Genomic DNA, 20,070 nt, shown 5'->3' with positions numbered 1-20,070 from the left:
TTGTACCTGGTTGGAAAAGACCCTGTGTGCAATGCTCCCTGCACTTGCTGCATCCTCACTTGAATGTCTATTAGCACCTTCCTTCCCACTCCCCTGAGTTCCCCCTGCCAGGTAGAATAAATATACATAACTTCCATTTGAAAGCCTTTGAGACAAAAAATTTGTTGTCAAGGGAAACTCTTCTAGCATTTCTTATAGACATGCTTGATGTGTTTTATATTTTATTTTTACTGTCATAAATGCACATACCAGGGATTTTTTTCTCCACAAGATAGATATTAATTTGAACGCCCAACACCCAGCTCACACTGGGCTTGTGTAATTCTGACGGTTGTCTCAAAATAGCTTACAATATATTTCAACATCTATCAGAAAGAGACTGGCTTGATCTGTTCCCTTTTCCCAATTATTCATGGAAATTTTGGGTCAACTAAAGGAAAATTTTGCAAATTCACTTTCTCCCAGACAGACACATTTGTATTCTCTGTCCATCGTGCTTTTAAATAAAAATCACCCAAGCTTCCAATGTGAGCTTCTGTTTCCCAGCTGATTGCAAATGTGAATGGGGTGCATGCTTTGATGGTCCAACAGGGGAGATCACACTGGATCCCAGTTCAAAGTCCAGTTCTGTTCCAAAGCTGAGCTTAGCTGCTTGTGAAACAAATAGGCAAGAGAGTTATAAAACTATTAATTGCTGCTTTAGATTCCTAGATGAAAGCTGTATGTGGGCAGAAATAATTTGGTCTATTCATAAGCGAACATCATAAAGGAACATCCCTGGCAGTTCGTGACCCTTCTCCTCAGTCTGCTTCCAGTGCAGGAGGGATGGAGGGATTTCCCTGGGGTACAAAGCTTGCAGGGTCCTGACACCCACCTTTTAATTTTGAGCTGGGAGAGAGGTAGGAGCGATCCCCTTCTGGCTGTCAGGGCTTGGCACGTCTCACCCAGAACCACAGCTGTGCTCTGGGGATGGTCCTGCTGAGCTGGAGCAATGCTTCAGGCTTGTCCTGCCATCCTGGGCTGTCCTGTGCCCCAGCCCAGCCCCCAAGCCACCTTGCCTTTGATTTTGGTGGCCTGACCTTTCAGAGAGGCTGCCCTATAGGGAGGGTGCAGAGAGAGTCTGGGGCTGGTTTTGGGATCAGCTGGATCCCACAGATGCACCTCCAGGGCCCCCCATCTGTGTGTGTGTGCTTACAGCCTGAATGCATGAGCATCCTTCTGGAAGGAACCTGGATTAGTCATCCCTACCCCACAGATGGGCTGTGTGATGTCTTCTCTGGAAAAGCTAATCTGACACTGAAATTCCAATTTATCCCTCAAAGAAGGGTTTACACCCCTTCTTCTCCCTTGCTTTTGGCTTAAGCATTAAAAATGGATCCTTCTCCTTCTTCCTTCCTGTTAGAAAGGCAAGACATGGATTCCATTAAGCTCTGAGGTTTATCACCAGCTGGTTGCCTCCTCCAGACGTGGTGTGATGGAAGCGCTGGTTGTGGTGCAAAGCTGTGTCTTTAAGGAGCCCCGGGCTGGGAGATGCAGTGGAGTTCACAGATGCCTTTGCCAGGCTGTTTCACACAGATCTGGCATTTCCTGCACCCACAGCCATGCTCAGCTTAAAAAAACCCTCTGGGGCTTAACCGTGGCTCCATTACCTGTTCCTCTGCAGCTCTGTTCTGCCCTACAGATTTACAGGTGACCGTGTCCCCCAGGTGCCTCCCAGTCTGACAGACCTTTTACGCCGAGGTTCTCAGACTGGAAAGCAGGCAGAGCCCTGGTGTTTGCCCCATAAATCCTGTGAGATGGCTGATGAGGAAGAACTCACAGGACTCCCCTGCGTGTTGTGACCCACCTCGTGTCCCTGACCTGGCCTTGGCCCTCAGTGTGGGACCAGGCTGTTCTCTGTGGGGTCTGCTGGCACCTCAGCACCACTGCAGGGGCTGCAGCCTTTTTCCCCTCAGCTCCTGCTGCCTGTTTGTGCCCTCTGTCCCTGCGGCCCCTAAAAGCTTGGAAAATTCTGTGGGTGACATAAGACAGGAAAAATGTAATTCCTCCACCAAGAGAGCAAAGCAGTATCCCTCAAACCCCACCACTCTGTGCCAGGAGCAGGGAGATCCTGTGAGTACAGGGCTGCTCCATGTTTCCCCTGGTTGTTTTGATGAGTAAGGTGGGTGGAAAAATCTGATTTCAAGGTGGTGCATAAAGATCACAGCACTTTTTATTTGCCTTTTTGCTCTAAATTTCTGGTCAAGACAGGTAAATGCATCTGCATCTGGGAATGCTTCTCTTTCTTTGATGCTTTAACTGTTTCTCATTAGAAAATAGAATTTCTGCTGCACAAAAAAGCCCAGCTCCCTGAAACATATAAATCCCTAAAATGCAATAGAAATCAAAACTCTGGGTTTTTATTTCTCCATCGACATACAGATTTTATTCAGTCATCAATGATTCTGAATCATGTTTTTGTTATGTTTCAACATAATCAAAATAATCTTAATATTTTACATGGCAGAACACACAAGAGGAAACAAAACAGGCAGATGAATTGTTTTGACACTTCTTCCTCTCAAATTCTCCTTAAAATTGACACCTTCTGTGAGAATACTTTGATTTTGGCAAAACTGCCTGTGCTGCTGGAAGGATTGCACCATCTAAGGACTTTTTGACCAGGTCTAATTAGTAGCGTGGGTACTGGGGCTACAAAGCAGTTTGGCAGAATCACAGCAGTGGTGATTTGACAAGATCTAATTTTTCCTCTGGGAGACTCTTTGGGGAATAAATCTTCTCTTCAGTGACTAATTACCTGTTTGAAGAAGGAGAGCCCCATGGGTGAGGTGCTGGAGGTGAATTAAACTGCCTTCCTTAGGCCATTAACAACCTGCAAAGGGAGAAACTTTAGCAGGTAAAAAAACAAGGAAAGTTTCACATGGAAAAATCATTGGCTTTTCTTTTTTTTTACTTTCCATACCACAGGAGAACAACAGTCTAAAGCTGTTTTTCTCCCCTTGTCTCTCCTTGGTCCTCACTTCTCAAAATGCAAACATCCCTCCTCACTCCCCAGGGTGCTTCTGCCCCCCCACATCCAGGAGCACCCCTCCAGCCCCGCTGTCTCATCCACAGGTGGAACCCGCTCCTGCTCTGCTGATCATGGTCAACAAGACCTTAAACTACTGGGGTCCCAGTTTTGAGGAGGACGTTATCAACATCAACGTGGGCGGCCTGAGGCGGCGGCTCAGCTCCAGCGCGCTCTCCAAGTTCCCCGACACGCGCCTGGGCCGGCTGCTCTCCTGCGACTCGGAGGAGTCCATCCTGCAGCTCTGCGATGACTACGATGTGAGCGCCAGGGAGTTCTACTTCGACAGAAACCCCGGCTTCTTCCTCTACGTCCTCCACTTCTACCAGACGGGCAAGCTGCACGTCATGGAGGAGCTGTGCGTCTTCTCCTTCTGCCAGGAGATCGAGTACTGGGGCATCAATGAGTTCTTCCTGGACTCCTGCTGCAGCTACCGCTACCATGAGCGCAAGCTGGAGAGCCGGCACCACAACTGGGATGAGGAGAGCGAGGTGAGCAGCGTGGACACGTCCCCTGATGAAATCTCTGACATCAACCACGACCTGCTGCGCTACAGCACCCTGCGCTGCGGCAACCTGCGCAAGCGCCTCTGGCTCACCATGGAGAACCCTGGCTACTCCATCCCCAGCAAGCTCTTCAGCTTCGTGTCCATCAGCGTGGTGCTGGTGTCCATAGCCACCATGTGCATCCACAGCATGCCAGAGTACCAGGAGGTGGATGAGAATGGCAACGTGCTCGATGAACCCATCCTGCACAAGCTGGAGTATTTCTGCATCTCCTGGTTCACCTTTGAAGTGTCCTCCCGCCTCCTGCTCTCACCCAACCCCAGGAAGTTCTTCAAGCACCCACTGAACCTGATTGACATTGTGTCAGTGTTGCCCTTCTACTTCACCCTCCTGGTGGACGTGACCATGGGCAGTGACTCGGAGCTGGGCAACCTGGGCAAGGTGGTGCAGGTGTTTCGGCTCATGAGGATATTCCGGGTGCTGAAGCTGGCTCGGCACTCCACTGGACTCAGGTCACTGGGGGCCACCTTGAAGGTAAACTGGCTCTCTATCTCCTTGCCTACTCCTTTAGACTAGTGCCTAGTAGGGCTGGGAGTGACCTGCTGAGAAGGTAGCAGGCCAGCCAGCAGTTGCTGAGTCTGCCAGCACCAGTGTGTATGGCTCAGGGCTGCTCCTGTCCCCATTCTGGGAAAAGGGGAACCCTCCTAAGGGCATGCTGCCAGCTGACCAGAGGCCAGTGTCCAACCACTGGTGTCTGCTCATTTAGGGAAACAGAAATCCTGGTCCAGCTGAGTTGATACTTGAATGTTTCAGGATACAGTGAGGTTGGGACTGGCACAAAGCAGCAATAGAAAAGCAACAGGTGAGTCTCATGGTTTGGGACAACCAGCCCCAGGCAGGGTCTGTGTCCTCCACAGAGCCTGGATTTCCAGCAGCTGCCCCTCAGTTTGATGGAAAACTTGGCATGTAGGGCTGGGAGAAGCTGGTCCCAGGACCATGCAGTCCTCAGGAGGAAGGTCTGGAGGAAATGCTGAGCAAGTGGAGGACCAGGATTCAGGTATACCTACAAGTAGCATCCCTGCTGGTCTGGTGACAGGGACCACATCCCCCATAACATGTCCCAAGACTGTGTTTCTCCAGACCCCCACCCACAGAACCCCTGGCCTCTTCAGACAGACCAACTTGGGCAACTCGAAATCTGTCCTGCAATCCTCACTATCCTTGTGCTGCAGCCAGACCTCCATCACTGCAGCTCAGTGGTGAGGCAGGACCAGCTTCCCCACCCAGTGTAGTTCTGCACCCCACCATCTCTCCTCTCCATCCCCCTTCTGCTGAGGGCCATGTTCCTGAATCTGGGGAGAAGGAAACTCACCTCCTGTGCTTACACAGAAAATCCAGCCTGGTGCAGAGGCCAATTAAACTCAGCCTTTAATAGTCCCTGGTTCTTGGTGATTGCATCAACAGGAATCCTGGTCCTTAAGTCTGCTCAGAGTGACACATGCTCCCAATGCCCCACCACACATGGACCTGGTGCTGGGCATGGGGGGATGATCACCAGGGCAAATGTTGCCTCTTCTCAGGCCAATTGCACAAATATCCCTGTGCTTTACTCCCTTCAAACAGCTGGTGTACCACATGAACAGCCAAGGAAGCAATCTTTGTAACAGAGCCTGAAATTCAACCAAAGGGCTGCTCTCCTCCCACTCAGTGTCTGCCATGGGAGGGAGCTGCAGCTCCTGGTGCTGCTCCCTGTGAAGGGCCGTGTCAGAGATGAGTAGCTGGGGACACCCTGTTTTTGCTGCTGCAGCAGTGACAGGGCTGGCATGGGGTGTACTGGCCTTGGCTGCTGGGGTTGGACCCGTTCCCATGGCTGAGTCACGGAGGAAAGCAACCATTGAGTGTGAATGGGGGTGAGGATGGGCAGCAGGAAAGGTCTTCTGCCAGCTTCTGCTCTGACGCAGGATCAGCCCTGCCCAGAACTAATCTTGCAGAGCCCACAGAGCATCAAAATATTCCTGGCATGCTCAAAACCTGCTGAGAACAGAGTCCAGGGTGGGTTGCTTGAAATGAAGATGCCTGAAGTCCTACCTGCTTCATACTTGCTTCTGAACACTCACCTTGAAAGGGTACTGACAAGTGACAGACCCAGGTAAGACTGCTGGTGCAATTTAAGTAAACTTGCACAGGTGGAAAGGGCTCCCTAAGTCCTGCTGGTGCTCCATCCAAGCATGAACACCGCCTTTCAGCAGAGCAGGCACTGATGGACTCATGTGCACATTACTAAGCAGTAAAGGAGGTCTGAGGAGCCAGCAGCATCGCGGCTCCGGCTTCTGACGAGCGGCTGATTCACTCAGTGACGTGCTGGAAAGTGCCCCTTCCTGGGGACTCCGCTCTAAACGGGGATGAGCAAAGACACAAATCTGATGCAGCAGCTTGGCATTGTGATTTAGTGGGCACATAAATCACAACGTCTTGTTAATCATAATTTACTTGCTATTGCGAGAGCAGAGAGCAGGAGCAGAGCAGTGGAGGCTGTTAACAGCCAGGAAGGGGAGCGATGGCTCTGGCAAGCTGAGTGATTGTTCCCCTGCCACCAGAGTGCTAGCAGAGGGAATTCTGCCATTTGTGCATTGTAAACCCTGAACAGTCCTCAGACTGCTTGGGGCCTGATCCACAGCGTGTTTAATTTGAGGAGAGGCTTCCCACACGTCTCTGCTCTTCCTCCCCACCATGCCCGACATCCTTTAATGCTACTGCAGCTCTGTGGTGTGGGTTTGGATCCCGTCTCCCACTGGCTGGTGATAGATGTTGGTCCCTGGGTAATTACAGCCCATACAGGGATCTTCAGGAGTTGCTGTCTGTCCCCTCAGGGGCTTAAATACATAAAGAGGTTGGAACTCTGCTCATCCCCTGTCACCCTGCTGTCACTACCATGGGCCATCTTTGCTTGGTCCCCACACTGCTATTTCTGGGAAGACTCAAAGTGGGCTTTTCCATTCCAATTCTTCTGCTGTGCTGGAGGAAAGATGTGAATTTGGCAGGAAGCTGCTTGGAGGGCTTTTTGCTGGAGTCTTTTATTACCTAGCATTGCCTCCCCCAAGGCTGGCTGCTTGCTAAGCCTGCAACCCACCCAAACCCTGGTTAAAACTGCATCCCACCCAAACCGTATCCAAGCCTGCATCCCACCCGACCCTTGGCTAAACCTGCATTCCATCTGAACCCTGGCTAAGCCTGCATCCCACTCAAACCATGGCTAAAACTGCATCCCAGCCAAACCCCAGCTGCAGCTGCCTTCCCCCTCAATCAATGAGCAAACCAGAAGTTTTGCAGATAAAAGGCTGCAAATAGATGGCAGCCAGTGCCTGAGGATCAGCTGGGAGGTTTCTGGAGCCTTCCCTGTGCTGCAAACCCTGACCCTGTTTGTAAATTGAAGCAGCAGGAGCTATGGAGCTGCCTGACTTCCCCTTTGCCTTCCCTCTCCAACACATCCCAGGGCCAGAACTGATACTCTTTAAAAATGCATGAGGTTATTTGGTGCTGCTGATCCCCAGCTGGGATGTACAGACCTGCTGTTAACTTCCAGCCAGGAGCAGGTCATTCTTGGCCAAGTAATACACCCTTGGCTCTGAGCTGCTTGTCCTCCTCGAGGAGCTCCCCTGGCACTGCTATAGGTGAGGGAGGAGAAAGGGAGGAGAAGGAGGAGGAAGGGGAGGAAGAGGAGGTTATTTGGTATTACTGGCATTATCTGAGGAGTTTTTGCCAGCTGTCTAAGCAAAGTCTCCTCATTCCCTGCCATGAATCCACCTCCTTTTAAGTCTCATCCTGACACAGAAGCCTTTTCCCACATTTGCTGCTGTTTGCTTTGCTCAAATGTTGTTTCCTTTAGCTGTTATGTGGTCTCCAATAAAGCATTCTCTGCTTGTTAGGAGACTGGGAAAAAATCCCCACAATCAGAGCTCTGCTTCCTTTTTCCCAAAAGATGAAGAGCAAGCTGGCAGGTCAGTGGGCAGAAACATCCAAAAAAATCACTTATGGCAGTCAAGAAGTAATTGGACAAAGCCATGCTGGGAGGATGGTGGTGGCAGTCTGTCCCTTGGCAGTCCCTTCCTGGCATGACTTGCTGCCTGGTCCTCCAGCTGCCCATTGCCTTTTCCCCCTGGGCTTCTGGCACAGGTTTATACTTTGTTCAAGTATTAGGAATATAAAAAGAAAGATCACAGCATGAAGGTTTTAGGTTGAAACCAGAGAAATTATGTCTTCTTCAAGGAGCGTTGCATACCACTGCCATCAGAGCTGGGTGTCCCATGGCTCTATTGCCACCAAGGCTCCCAGACCCCTTGGGCTGTATCTCATCAAGCTGGGGCTTGCAGCACCCTGTAGGATGGCTACTAAGACCAGCCCATGCTGACACTGGATGGGTCCCTGGTCTGCCCTGATGACTGGGGATGTTTGGTTTCATGTCAGCTCTGATGTGATGTTTCTACAAGTGTGTAACAATGGGTTTCACAAATGCTGAGGCTCAGTGGTGTTGGGGTACAGGAGGGACCCTGGGGCTCAGGAGTCCCCAGGGAGCCTGGGCTGAGACCTGGGTAAGAGCTGAGCTGAGCTGCACCAGAGACCACGTCCTCCCTGCAAGCAGTGCCAGCGACTCAGGAAGGTACAAATTGCTTCTTTTAGTGGCTGCTATTAGGTGGTTTCTGGGGACCTGCCAAGATAAAAGGAAAATGTGCTAAATATTGTTAGCTGAGATCAGGCCAGAGTGAGTGCTGGAGGCAGGGGATCAGCCTCTGCTGGGGATCCCTGGCTGGGGAGCCCAGATCTGCCTTCCCTCCCAGCACTCACAGCCTGGTGGAGTGCACAGAGGCAGCTGTGGGTGCCAGGAACGATTCCCGGCTGCACCACTTGCTCCAGATGAGAGTCACTCCTGCCCCATCCCAGCCCACCCCTGGAGCAGGACATCCCACAGCAGAGGTGGATGGAGGCACTGGGATCCCTGTGGAGGAGTGCAGGGAGTCTGTGCAGGGCTGTGTTTGCACTGTGGGATCTCTGTGTCCTGATCACTGTGGGGTCTCTGTGTCCCTCACTGACCAAGGCTCTGTTTTGCCTTCCAGCACAGCTACAGGGAGGTGGGGATCCTGCTGCTCTACCTGGCTGTGGGGGTCTCTGTCTTCTCTGGTGTGGCCTACACTGCTGAGAAGGAGGAGGACGTCGGCTTCGACACCATCCCGGCGTGCTGGTGGTGGGGCACGGTCAGCATGACTACCGTGGGCTACGGGGACGTGGTGCCCGTCACTGTGGCGGGCAAGCTGGCGGCCTCGGGCTGCATCCTGGGGGGCATCCTGGTCGTGGCACTGCCCATCACCATCATCTTCAACAAGTTCTCCCACTTCTACCGCAAGCAGAAGGCGCTGGAGGCGGCCGTGAGGAACAGCGGCAAGAAGGAGCCCGAGGAGGGCGGCAGCGACTCCGAGGCCCTGAGCGAGACCTCCCTGGACAGGGCCAGCCCCGACCGCCGTGGCCTGACCCCCGGGGCCCACCCCAGCCCCTGAGCCCTTGCTCTGCAGCCCTGGGGCCCATGGGACCTGCTGGGGCCTACCTGGGGCCTGTGGGACCTGCTGGGGCCTACCTGGGGCCTGTGGGACCTGCTCACGGTGAGCACACCACGGTGGAGAAGCCATGGCCAGCATCAGCCTGTGAAGGACAGGAGGGGTTGGAGGAGATGCCCAGGGGATGCTGGCTGCTTCCAGACCCTGTGCCTGCCTGGCTGTGTCTCAGCCTTCACCTTGCTCACCCGTGGCTGCAAAGGGAGGTTGTGGTACTGGATATACCCCTGCCAGAAAGGGAGGCAGAAAATAAGAAATGCAAGTGACCCCTGATCAGGCACTGCCCCAGGTGTATGGAGAGGGATTTTCCTCTGCCCTAGCGTTTTGTGTTGTCCAGGGTGAGGTTAAATAGCTCAAGGATGAGGCAGCCCTCAATAGGCTGGCAGCCCTTACAGATCTGTGCTGTGTTGACAGCTCCAGCCCCTGCCTTGTCCTTTCCAGCAGGAAACAGGCTCAAAAGGCTCATCTGTCCCTCCAGCCATAAAGGCAAGGGGCTGGGAATGAGCCTGTATGGGAGGAGAGGTGGTGCTCAGCTCAGGGTGAGCCCCATGGGATGGGATTGACTGAACCCCACCTTCTTTCCATTGCTGGGATTTATCTGCTCTCCTGCACTGCCACTGCTGGGACCTGCAGGGATCAGGGGCTGTGCTGGGAGCGTGGCACAGCTGGGAGGAGCACTGCCCATACGTGGGGATGGACACTGCCCACACACCTGGGCATGGCCAGGATGGCAGAAGGAACACCGAACTCTGAGGCAGTGCAGTCAAAGGGGTCAAGCTGGGGGAGCTGAGGAGCCAATCCCAGTGGGGCTGTCCCCCAAACCCTGGTCTCCCTCACACAGCCCCTAGCCTGGCTTTGTCCTGCCTCTTCCCTCCCTGTCTCAGGGCCAGGAGGGCTGTAAGGAGGGGGTCACACTGCCCCAGGTGTCCTCACAGGGAGCTGAGCCCCCCGAGTGCCTCTGCACTCACCTTCCCCCTGCAGGGAGAGAGCTGGGGCAGAGGGGACCTTGCTCTGCTTTTGTCACCACGGCCTCTGAGCCCCTCACAGCCAGGCAGGGAGGTCAGCCTGGAACACAAACCCCTTCCTGCCTGGACCCCAGCCCACCTGAGCACTTTCAGGGCACAGCATTAATTCCCTACAGAGCTTTTCCTCTCCCTCCCACCCCTGTTCTCTGGAATTGTGCATCTCTGTTGCACACACAGGAATGCACCCAGCAATGCCTGTTTCAACAGGAGAAATGTGCATCCCACAATCCCAAACCACCTCAAACACACTTTAAAGGCTGCAGGATGACCCCAGGATCATGGCTTTGCTGCTGCTTTCCTGGCTGGGTTTCAGCCCGGCTATATTTGCTGGTGCTGGCTCTGCCTGTAGCCATCTGCTGGTGACAGGCAAGGAAAGCCAACACTGGTGCAGGTCCAGCCTTTCCAAGCCCAGTGGGACTCAGGGAGGGTCCCCAAGGAATGGTAGTGTGGGATGGGAGGGTGCTCACGCTTCTGGCATCATCAAGTCTTCCAGTACCAACTCCATGGTCCTCTCTGTGCTTATTCCTGCTGGGAGCTGGGACTGGAGAGCAGCACCCCCTGCTCCAACCAGCTCCTGCTGCACTGTTACTTGAATACAGGAAGGAGTTTCCCCTTCTCAACATAAATATTCCAGTAGCAAAATGTATTCAAATGTGAAGAGTAAATTATATCTATTAATGAAAAAGCATTATGCAATTAATTAGGAGCATGTAAATTAATTTTCTATCTATGCATGGGATGCATACTGTATATTTTATTAAAGACCTCAATGACCTGCTGTGGATGGTTTCTGTTTTGTGGCAGCTGGATGTGCTCATGCAGCCCATGGGCTGAGCCAGGGCTGGGGCAGGGTGAGCAGGAGCAGCCAGTGCTGCAGGTCCCTGTCAGCCAGCCCCAGCCCCACCCTGGAGCCCAGCAGAGCTCCCACCTGAGCCCTGCTCTGGATGGTGGGATGCTGTGGGACGCCGTGGGATGCTGTGGGATGCTGTGGGACACTGTGGGATGCTGTAGGATGCTGTGGGACGCTGTGGGATGCTGTGGGATGCTGTGAGATGCTGTGGGATGCTGGATGCTCTCTGGCTGACAGCTGTCCTCATGCCTGGAGCACTGCTGTGATCTTGCAGGAGCAGCTGGAGTAACCCACCTTCCTGAGACCCCAGGCATTCCTGGGGTGTGAGGAGATGTGCTGGAGCTGGTGGGCTCTGGGAAAAGCCCCTCACAGGCATCACAGCGGGGAGGGAGGACATCCTGGTGCTGTCTGTGGCTCTCTGATGCTCTGAAATGAAGGGAGGTCTCTAGGCTGTTGCTCTGCAGGGGCTGGCTGGGGAGGGCACCACTGCTCTCCCTGTCTGCTGGGCACGATGGGGTAAAAACACTATCTATTCCTTTGAGAGCTTTCCCATTAAAAAAATGAAAAATCCACATTCTGCCAATCATTCCAAGGCAAAAGCTGCCCTACCTGGGGGGCTACAAGCAAGGCAGGATCTGTGAGCCCCTCTGCCCCACATCAGAGGGGGCACATCAGAGGGGGCTGGGGCACGAGAGCCCCGAGCTCGGGTTTGGGAAAGCCACACAAGATGTTTTCTTTTTTTAGCCTCCTGCTCCCTGTGAAGACATTAGGATTTGTATGGCTCTGAGTAAGTGCACCAGGAAAATCCTCCCACTGCTGTGCAGGCAGATCTGGCAGAGCTGGAGCTGTGCAGAGCAGGAAGGTGCCCAGCAGCAGAGTGGGTGAGCACAGCCCACGCTCCCAGCCAGGCTGTGCAGCACTGGGCTGCAAGGACAGCCTCTCTTACTAGTGCTAAGGCAAGTAGGAAACTCTTGTTCTTTTGCTAATCCCTAATCAGTTTTCCTGAGTGGCTGCATTTTCATTTGATACAGTGGGTAAATCAATTACACACTTTATCAGGTTATTCCTACAAAGCTGCTTTCCACATTCACCAAATGATTGACTAAAGCATGACTCTCTTGCCTCCAGGGAATGGTGATTAAGGAGTGACCTTATTAAGCTGTTTAATGCAGCTGAGAATTAGACAACTCTGCTCAAAGAGACAAAGTAAACTTCATTACCTTTGTTTAAAACTTCTTTTCCTTTGCCAACTTTCAGATCCATGACTACCCTGAGCATGGTCTGTGCACTTGGCTGGTAATTAGAAAACCAGGAGATTTTAAAGGGCTTCATCTGTAGGAAGGAAAGACTCCTCACTGGTAGTGTTTCTGGGATCTCTTCTGCTCACAGATTCTTACAACCCTGCTGACCTCAGCAAGAATCAGTTCTCCCTGCTTGAGCACACTGCTTGACACGTTGAATCAGTGTTACTTCTATTTGCTGAACTATGGAAGGAGACCAGTAAAAACAAACAGTACAGTAATTCCATTTTTTTTTACAAAATAATATTAAACCACTTTTGCCTTGTAGTGAGACAGCCCCAAGGTCTGCATATATTTATGGGTTCACTTTAGCCTTTACCTGAACCCAAGCTGCTAACTTAGTTGTAGGAAAAACACAAAATCAAGACTTCTATTCTAACCATATGAGAGAGCCAAATGAGCAGCCTCGAAGGCATGGAATTGAATTAACCAAATGTGCCTAGACAGGCCACACCATTTCAGGGAATCAAACCCAGAGGTCAGGCCTGCAGGGAGGCACAGCACCAGCAATGTTCACAGCATCTTCACATGCAGACCTCGAGTCTGCTGAGAGCAGCACAGTGGGAAAAACTGCCCCACATTTCTTTCAAGATCATGCTCTCTGTAGTGAAGGAATATTGGTCCAGAGCTTGTGAGCCCCTTGGGCAGAGGAAGATGCACCTTACAGCTCAGTTGTCTGCTGGCTGTGCACAGACAGGACTGCAAGAGGCTGCTGTCACCACTCAGGATGGGACTCAGGGACTCTGGGCTCCCTCCACATCCAGCACTGTATTGATTTGGACAGCAACACCCTAGAGGGGAGCAGGGCAGTCCTTCATAGATGGAATTGAATTGTTTTAAAGGTTTTAAACACACTGGCTTTCTTCCTGGGCTCTTAAATTAAAGAGCAATTAACTTTCAGTCTAGAAAGAGCTGATGGGTATTTCCTGGTTTGACTCGTCAAAATTTTGCCAAAATGATTAGTGAAATGAAAAATTGTCAACTCTCTAGGCAGGGCTGTCAGCCAACACTCAGCATTTATCCAAGCTCAGACTCTTTTGGCCTCTGGACAGCAGGAAACGGTACAAAATGAAGGTGTAGGAAATGAGTAGCTGGGCAAAAAGGACACTGGAACAGCAGCTCCTGTAGCTTAATGCTTATAATTATTAAAAACTGCTGGTGCTATGGGCTTAGTGGAGAGCTGACTTCTTCCTTTATGGGGGAGAAAACCAAGGCTAACCACCAGCCCCAGCTCGTGGGCACCTGTTGTTGCTGGGTTTGTTAGCCACAGGCAGAAGTTTGTGCAGCAGGTGCAGCGCTGCCAGCACAGAGGGAGTGCACACAAACCCTCCCCTGGTATGGCTGCACAACCCTCCCTCCCTTTGCTCTGGGGCTCCACAATATCCTGGTAATGCTGCTGAGAAGATGTGAGAGCTCCAGGCTTCCCCAGTTACTAGAAAAGCCTGCAGCCTCCCTCCCTTTGATTCCCAAGCTCCTTCCCAACACTTAAAAGCTCAGATCTATTTTGTTTCTTCCGGAATTGCTAACCAAAGCTGACTCCTGAATGAATTCTGTCTCTGCTCCAGTTAGTCATCCCTCCAGGACAGATTTAGTAACTGCTCAGGGAAACCACATTGAAGCCAACAGTTCACCATTGGAAGGCAGCACCCACTCACTGTCAGCTTCATCTTCTCCTGAGCTAGAAAGCTCAAAGTGCAGCAAGTGAGCCAGAATTAGGAGTGAGCCTCCAGCCTCACCTGTTGTGTAGGAAGGTGGATAAATTGGAATGTACCTAGGCCCAAATGTGCCTGCAGGTTCAGGGAAGCTGCTGCAGACAGCAAGGACCTACAGCAGAGCTCAGCATCCCCATCTGCCAAAGCACCCCATGGGAAATCATCCCTCCTGCACGGCTGGAGCTCCAGGCAGGGCTGCCTGTGCTCCTCCCTGTTGGAACTGCCTGAGCATCACCTCCTGAACCCCACAGAGCTGCCAGCACATGGAGCTGCCCCTCTGCTCAAGCTGCAGAATTAGTAATGTTTTGAAACATGTGTCTGACATGTTCACTGCCCGTGCTCCTGAAAGCTTGTGCTCTCCTCTGGAACGTTGCATAACATTGGCTGACTAGAGGTGCATCGTGTTTAAACTTCTCCTGGTAAACAGCAACACCCCTCAAGTACTGCAGTGCATAAATATGAGACACAACACTGATGCTTTCAGGTAGGGACAGTTTATTTGCCCCTTTGAACAAATAAGGCAAGATATTTGAGAAAGATCAAACAAAATCTCCTGTATCAAACTGAGAGGAATGCAATAAAAGTTACTGTTCCATACATATACAAACTAAAGACCCAACACTATTATATACAAACAGGCAGATCTTACAAAACAGCATTTCAAGTCAGCAGTTTATGCCAGTGTTGCTAATTTCTTTGTTACAAAAAAAAGTTAAAGCTACAAACTTCACATTTGTAAGTCTCACATGACTGACACCATCAGTATCTCTGGGTTTTCGAAGCAAAGAGAATGGTTCGTCCAGAACCCTTTCCAAATGCAGATGGGCCCAAGGAGCACATGGATGCAGCTTCTCAATTATGCCATTTTTTGCTTAAAACTTTGTCAAAACATCCTTCCCTTATGGTACCAGCCTTGGTCATAGCTTGGAGGACGCTGAGGAATGAACAGGTACTGTGCTCCCAGACATTCTACAAAGGGACCAAAAAGGGAAATATTTTCTCCAACAAATTGAAAACCAGTGAAGGAGAAAATAATTCCTCTGCACTACAGCTCCAAATGCAAGAAACATCATTAAGTCTCACCCACTGCAAGCATTTTAGAAAGGTTCAAAGACAGTTAAGCCATTGGACCAGTTTTAGTTATTTTGGTTCATTTGCTATATTTTAAGACAATCACGTCAGCAAAGCAGAGTATTTCAAGAGTGCTTACATTCAGTTACAGCAGTCACAGGTTGCATATTCTGTAAATAGACACCACCTCGTGGTGTTTCACCTTAAAGTTGGGGTTTCTAATGCCCTCTGATCTCTACAGAGTTATCTATACAGTGCAGAGGAAAAAATCCTTCCAGCAGAACAGGTTCAACCCACACCACACAGGCAGTGCACAATTTACCATGTCACAGACCTCTGTGTCTGTCACACCAGAGGTGCTGGGCCAGATCCACCCAAGTGACTTATACAGGATCCAACACTGACCAGAGAATGCCCTGCTGAGTTGGAGGAGTTTCTTTGATGCAAAGGATGCTCATGAAAATTGCTCATCACGAAGACATGGTTAGGGCAAAGCCCATTGCACAGATTCCAGATGAGCATGGCAGGAGCCCTGATGTTCCCCAGCACCTGGGGCTGTCAGACTGCTGGCTATCCCAGGATGTACTCCTCCTGCAGCACCCTACATACACCACTCACTGCCTCCCTTTTCCTTAGGGACAGCTGTGACCCCACTGCATTAGCAAACTGAGACAAACCCATGCAATGAGGGTAAGGATGGCTTGGTTCCTTTCACAGCTGTGGAGCAAAACTGTGAGCAGCAGCCAAGAGGGGAAACAAGACCCTACAGAAACATGAAACAAACACATCACCTCTGTAGCAGCATTTGATTCAGGAGACACTGCTGTTTAATCATCTGGGTGATGCACCAAGGCCCAGTTCAAAAGCACAACGTGGAAACTCTTCCCTCTATCAGAACAAAATAAAATAACATTGGTAGAAACACTTGCTTTGCCCAAACATTCCATCATATGCTAGGCACACCTAGAACTGCACAGGGGGCAGAGGCATTGCTCAGTCTCTGCCCTCAAACAGGCTTTGTTTTACTCTCCACTCTGGCGTGAGCTGATTGCACCGTCCTCACAGCGATTGTACGTGCTTGGGGCATTGTGGCTGATTGAGCTATGCTGGGCAGGATGGCAGGGAAATTAAAAAAAAAAACCAAAAACAAAAACACAAGAGCATCCAGAGGAGCTGGAAGAGACTGCACCTCTTCCAGCAGGACACTGGTAATTGTCTTCTCATCTACATCAACCCTGCCTTTGCTGCACCACCATAAATGCACATCTTTGTTAATTTAACAGTCTTTACTTTCAGTTTGACTCTCCTGATGTGCTAAACCTTGCAGAAATGTGAAGGATTGTGAAATCAAGTTTTTGTTCAAGCATCCAAAGATGTAAATTTGAAATGAAGCCTATAAAATATTTCACAAGCTGTGGAGATTTTTAAGTCCTCTTAGACACAGCTGAAGTACCTAATTCCTGAGAGAGGTTCACACAACTTCCACCCATTCAAACGCTGTTTCTTTTTCCCAGCACTCCATTCTCAGCAGGGTCTCCCTGAAGGACATTTCCAAACAGACAGAAAAAGGGGTATCAGATCACTGACTGGCTTTTGGTTTTAAGTGGGTGTGGATTTTAAATTACAGAATGTAATTTCTTATGGAGGCACAACATGCTTTATCTACTCGTGTAAATTCATGAAGTACACAAAACGAGGACAAAACTGAGATCTTGAAGGAATAACACTTGCTTAAAGCACACAGTGTAAGGCATGGGGCTTATTACAGGCTTTTTAAAAACTGAGATTTAAGTTCTTTCAAAAGGCTGGAACAGTTTGTACATGTTCTCACCTGCTCTCTTCAGTGACCCAAAACTTATCAGTACCTTAACAGTAGAAACAGTTAACAGCTTGAAATTGAGTCTGTGCATTCACAAAGGAAAACAAAAACCCCACAAAAGAATCAGCTGTTACAGACAACCATCTGTATTAACTTAAACCAAAATAGACTCCTGAAAGTTCAGTTGAAAAGAGAGTGAGCCAACTTTCATTAGCCAATTTCTATCTGGTTCCTCTGGTTTAAAAACAACCCTCCTAAAAACAGTAACAGAACTCTTTTGAAATTACGTTTTAAATACATGTCTAACATTAAAACATACAATCAGGATTTTCCACGTGACGGCATTCCTGAGTTCACAAAAGGTGCTATGGAAAAATAAACGAGCAGAAGTATTGCCCTCTATTTTGCTAGCATATTTCAATAGAAATCAATCTGTTCAGTAGTCATAAAAGCAAGGGGCTGATTGTTTGAGGGTGGGAGAAGGTTCCCCCCATGGCTCAGAAGTTCTGCTGCCGCCGCTTCTTGGCTTCAATGGCGTCGAGGATGGGCTGACGTTTGGATTGGTACTTCTGGCGAATCTCCTCGATCTCCTGCTCCATCATGGGGTCCAGGGCAGAGAGCCTCTTCTGCAGCTCATCCACGCTCCAAGTCTTCAGCTAGCAGGGAGACAAAAGAGAAACAGACACTGGCATCAGTGCAAGCACCACCTGCAGGGATCCTGCTGCTCCTCTGACGGCCACAGAGCATCTTCCAGCAGGGAAAGGCCCAGAGCTCTGCTGCAGGCTGCTGCCCTCAGTGAGAGTGGTGTGAGCCTCAGGATACTGCTGCTGCTCATTTCACAGGTACATTACATGCTCTGGTTGCTGGCAGAGTGAGCACACAACCAACCAGTGAAATGTTTTCCCCATGGAGTTGTTTTTTTAATGCTTTGTTTTGCAGGCATAGGACAGAAATGCTGCACTGAAAATGAAAGTAAGCAAAGTTCTCTTCTCCTCCCCTGTCTTTGCAACTAAACCTCCTTATGTTTAAAGACTAAAGGAGACATAGAGAACAGGAAGAAAATACTATCATTGAAAAAAGCTGCATGTGAAAAAAAAAAGGCAATTATATTCAATCAGGCCAAATCTCAGTCATGGTGAAGAATTCAGACTCTTCTACACCAGAAATCCCAGAGCACAAACACAACTTTGGGTCAGCCTTGTACTGATAAAATATGCAAGTACAATTTGTATTTCCCTGTACACGTGAAGAAGTCAGGCTCATCTGGACAAGCTCCCTCTCCCTGAATTCTCTCTCTCTCCCTGACCTTTTTGTTTAATTGGCTATCTTTTGCTTTGTGGCAATTTGCTAAGAACTGGCACAGGAAAGTTTTGCTCTGTGATTACAGATTCCAAGTGTGGCCTGGGACAGTCTCGATTGTCCACAGACACAGCCTTTATGTAATGTTATAATATTATAACTGGTGCAAAAGACAGGATTTTAGTAGAATGTTAAAAATACGGACCCTGGAAGTGCTTCAGATGTTTACTTAAGCACCAGTCCTTTCCCCATCCACGACCAAGTGATCACAGGAGAGACTGTTTTACAGGCACTCCAGCAGGACAGAAATGACTGTGCAGCACCTGCTATCACTAAGCACCTGCTGTGGATGCTAAGAATATGCAAAATAATGTGGGTTCTTTCTTGTGCACAAAAAACTGTCAATTTTTTTTGTTGTTTTCAACAAATGTCATAATTAAGTGACTTATCTTTATTTTCCTGCAAGTGGGGCTGTCCTAGTTCAGCTGTTAATTAATCAGCTGTCATGATTTTTCTTCAAGCCATTTCTGAACCAAAACATGAAGTGAAATGTTTGCTGCCTACTATAAGGCAACAAATGAATGTTTAATGGCAGTTTGCATCACTCCTTAAAACTAAAATATGGATCCCTTATGCCTTTTCCTGAGTGGAAGAGATACCAGTCCCTAAATCACAAAGTCACCTGCTGCTTAATTTCTCACAATGTCTTTTGAAGTTCTTTAGCATATTCTGCTAAAGAACTTCATATTCTGCTGTTTCAAGATCACAAATCCATTTTAATAATCCAGGCACACATTGGAACAACCTTTCTGCCCAGGGTATACAGTATTTCAGCCTTTCCAATCAGGCAACTGTTCATTAGAAAGACAAAGCACTTCCTCCACAAAGATATATATTATTTATACACATTAATGCAACTTTAACAGGCAGCAGTTTAAGTTGATGCATGGCACCAGTTGCCTTTTCACACTAATTTATTAAGGAGCAGGTAATTATTCAACATTCCACTTCCTCACAGTCTAGGGAATTGAAAAGTCAAATAAAAATGCAAACCAGAAGAAAATATTAATACAAGTACTGAATACATATACTAAGCAGCTACACCTCTCCCAGTGCTGGACTGCTTAAAGAGAATGTTGGAACAAATCTAAACCACCTTGCTCAAGGTGTAAGCCAACTGTTAGATGTGAGAAATTGCCTTAGGGCTGCAATCTTCCAGAGATGCCCTTTGAGCCTTCTCTGCCATCCTCCTGAAGTGCCTGGGTGCTGCTCAGAGCCAGAAACGAAGTGCCTGAGCTGGCAGAGCAGATGTGCAGTGATGGGCTCTCCAGAACACGTGGCTGTAAGAAAACACTGCCCTACAGCTGTCCTTGAGCAGGATGGAGCATCAGGGACATCCTCCAGTGACACACCAAGCCTTCCTGCAAAGTGCAAGAGCTGCTTGCCAAGAGACACAACAGCTTTGACAATTCCTGGGACTGTGTTTGCCAGGACAGATGGCTGAACAGTGTGGAAGATGCTGGAGCACAGCTAAGTCTGGAGTGGGCAAAGCCCACAGATTTATGTGAATATGAGCCAACTGGAAGTGGGTTACCTGCATGATGCAGAGCACAGTGGAGCTTACAGAGCTGATCACGGGTTAAACATGACAGGGAGGCTGGGGGAAGGGAGGGATGGGTGTAGGAGCATCAGGGGGTAGGACGGTGGGGATGGATGGAGACGAGAGATCTCTGCAGCCAGGTCTGGAACTTGGGGTTTATTGCAAAGGGCCTGGATGCAGGGCCCTGCTGGGAGCTGCCAGCCACAGCTGGAGCAGG

General features: G+C 49.8%; 2 protein-coding genes across 2 annotated transcripts in view; one reads left to right on the top strand and one right to left on the bottom strand.

Moving 5' to 3' along the window:
- The first annotated feature begins 3,141 nt into the window (after positions 1-3,141).
- Positions 3,142-9,136, top strand: KCNS1 (potassium voltage-gated channel modifier subfamily S member 1). The gene is made up of 2 exons (XM_030963356.1): positions 3,142-4,107; positions 8,685-9,136. Exons 1-2 carry the CDS (start codon positions 3,142-3,144, stop codon positions 9,120-9,122), a joined length of 1,404 nt encoding a protein of 467 aa, XP_030819216.1. The 3' UTR covers positions 9,123-9,136.
- A 5,412-nt stretch (positions 9,137-14,548) lies between these two features.
- Positions 14,549-20,070, bottom strand: part of STK4 (serine/threonine kinase 4) — a 49,148-nt gene continuing 43,626 nt past the window's right edge. Inside the window, exon 11 of the mRNA XM_030963399.1 lies at positions 14,549-17,610. Within this exon, the coding sequence (XP_030819259.1) occupies positions 17,452-17,610 (159 nt within the window). The 3' untranslated portion in view covers positions 14,549-17,451. The remainder of the gene's footprint in view (positions 17,611-20,070) is intronic.

The sequence above is a fragment of the Camarhynchus parvulus genome, chromosome 20 (assembly GCF_901933205.1).
Source record: "Camarhynchus parvulus chromosome 20, STF_HiC, whole genome shotgun sequence".
In the NCBI taxonomy this organism is placed as follows: domain Eukaryota; kingdom Metazoa; phylum Chordata; class Aves; order Passeriformes; family Thraupidae; genus Camarhynchus; species Camarhynchus parvulus.
This window is presented reverse-complemented; position numbering and strand designations above follow the sequence as displayed.

Coding starts and splice junctions, on each gene's coding strand:
- KCNS1 (XM_030963356.1), top strand. CDS start 3,142: ATGGTCAACAAGACCTTAAACTACTGGGGTCCCAGTTTTGAGGAGGAC. Junction 4,108..8,684: donor CACTGGGGGCCACCTTGAAG/GTAAACTGGCTC, acceptor TTTGCCTTCCAG/CACAGCTACAGGGAGGTGGG.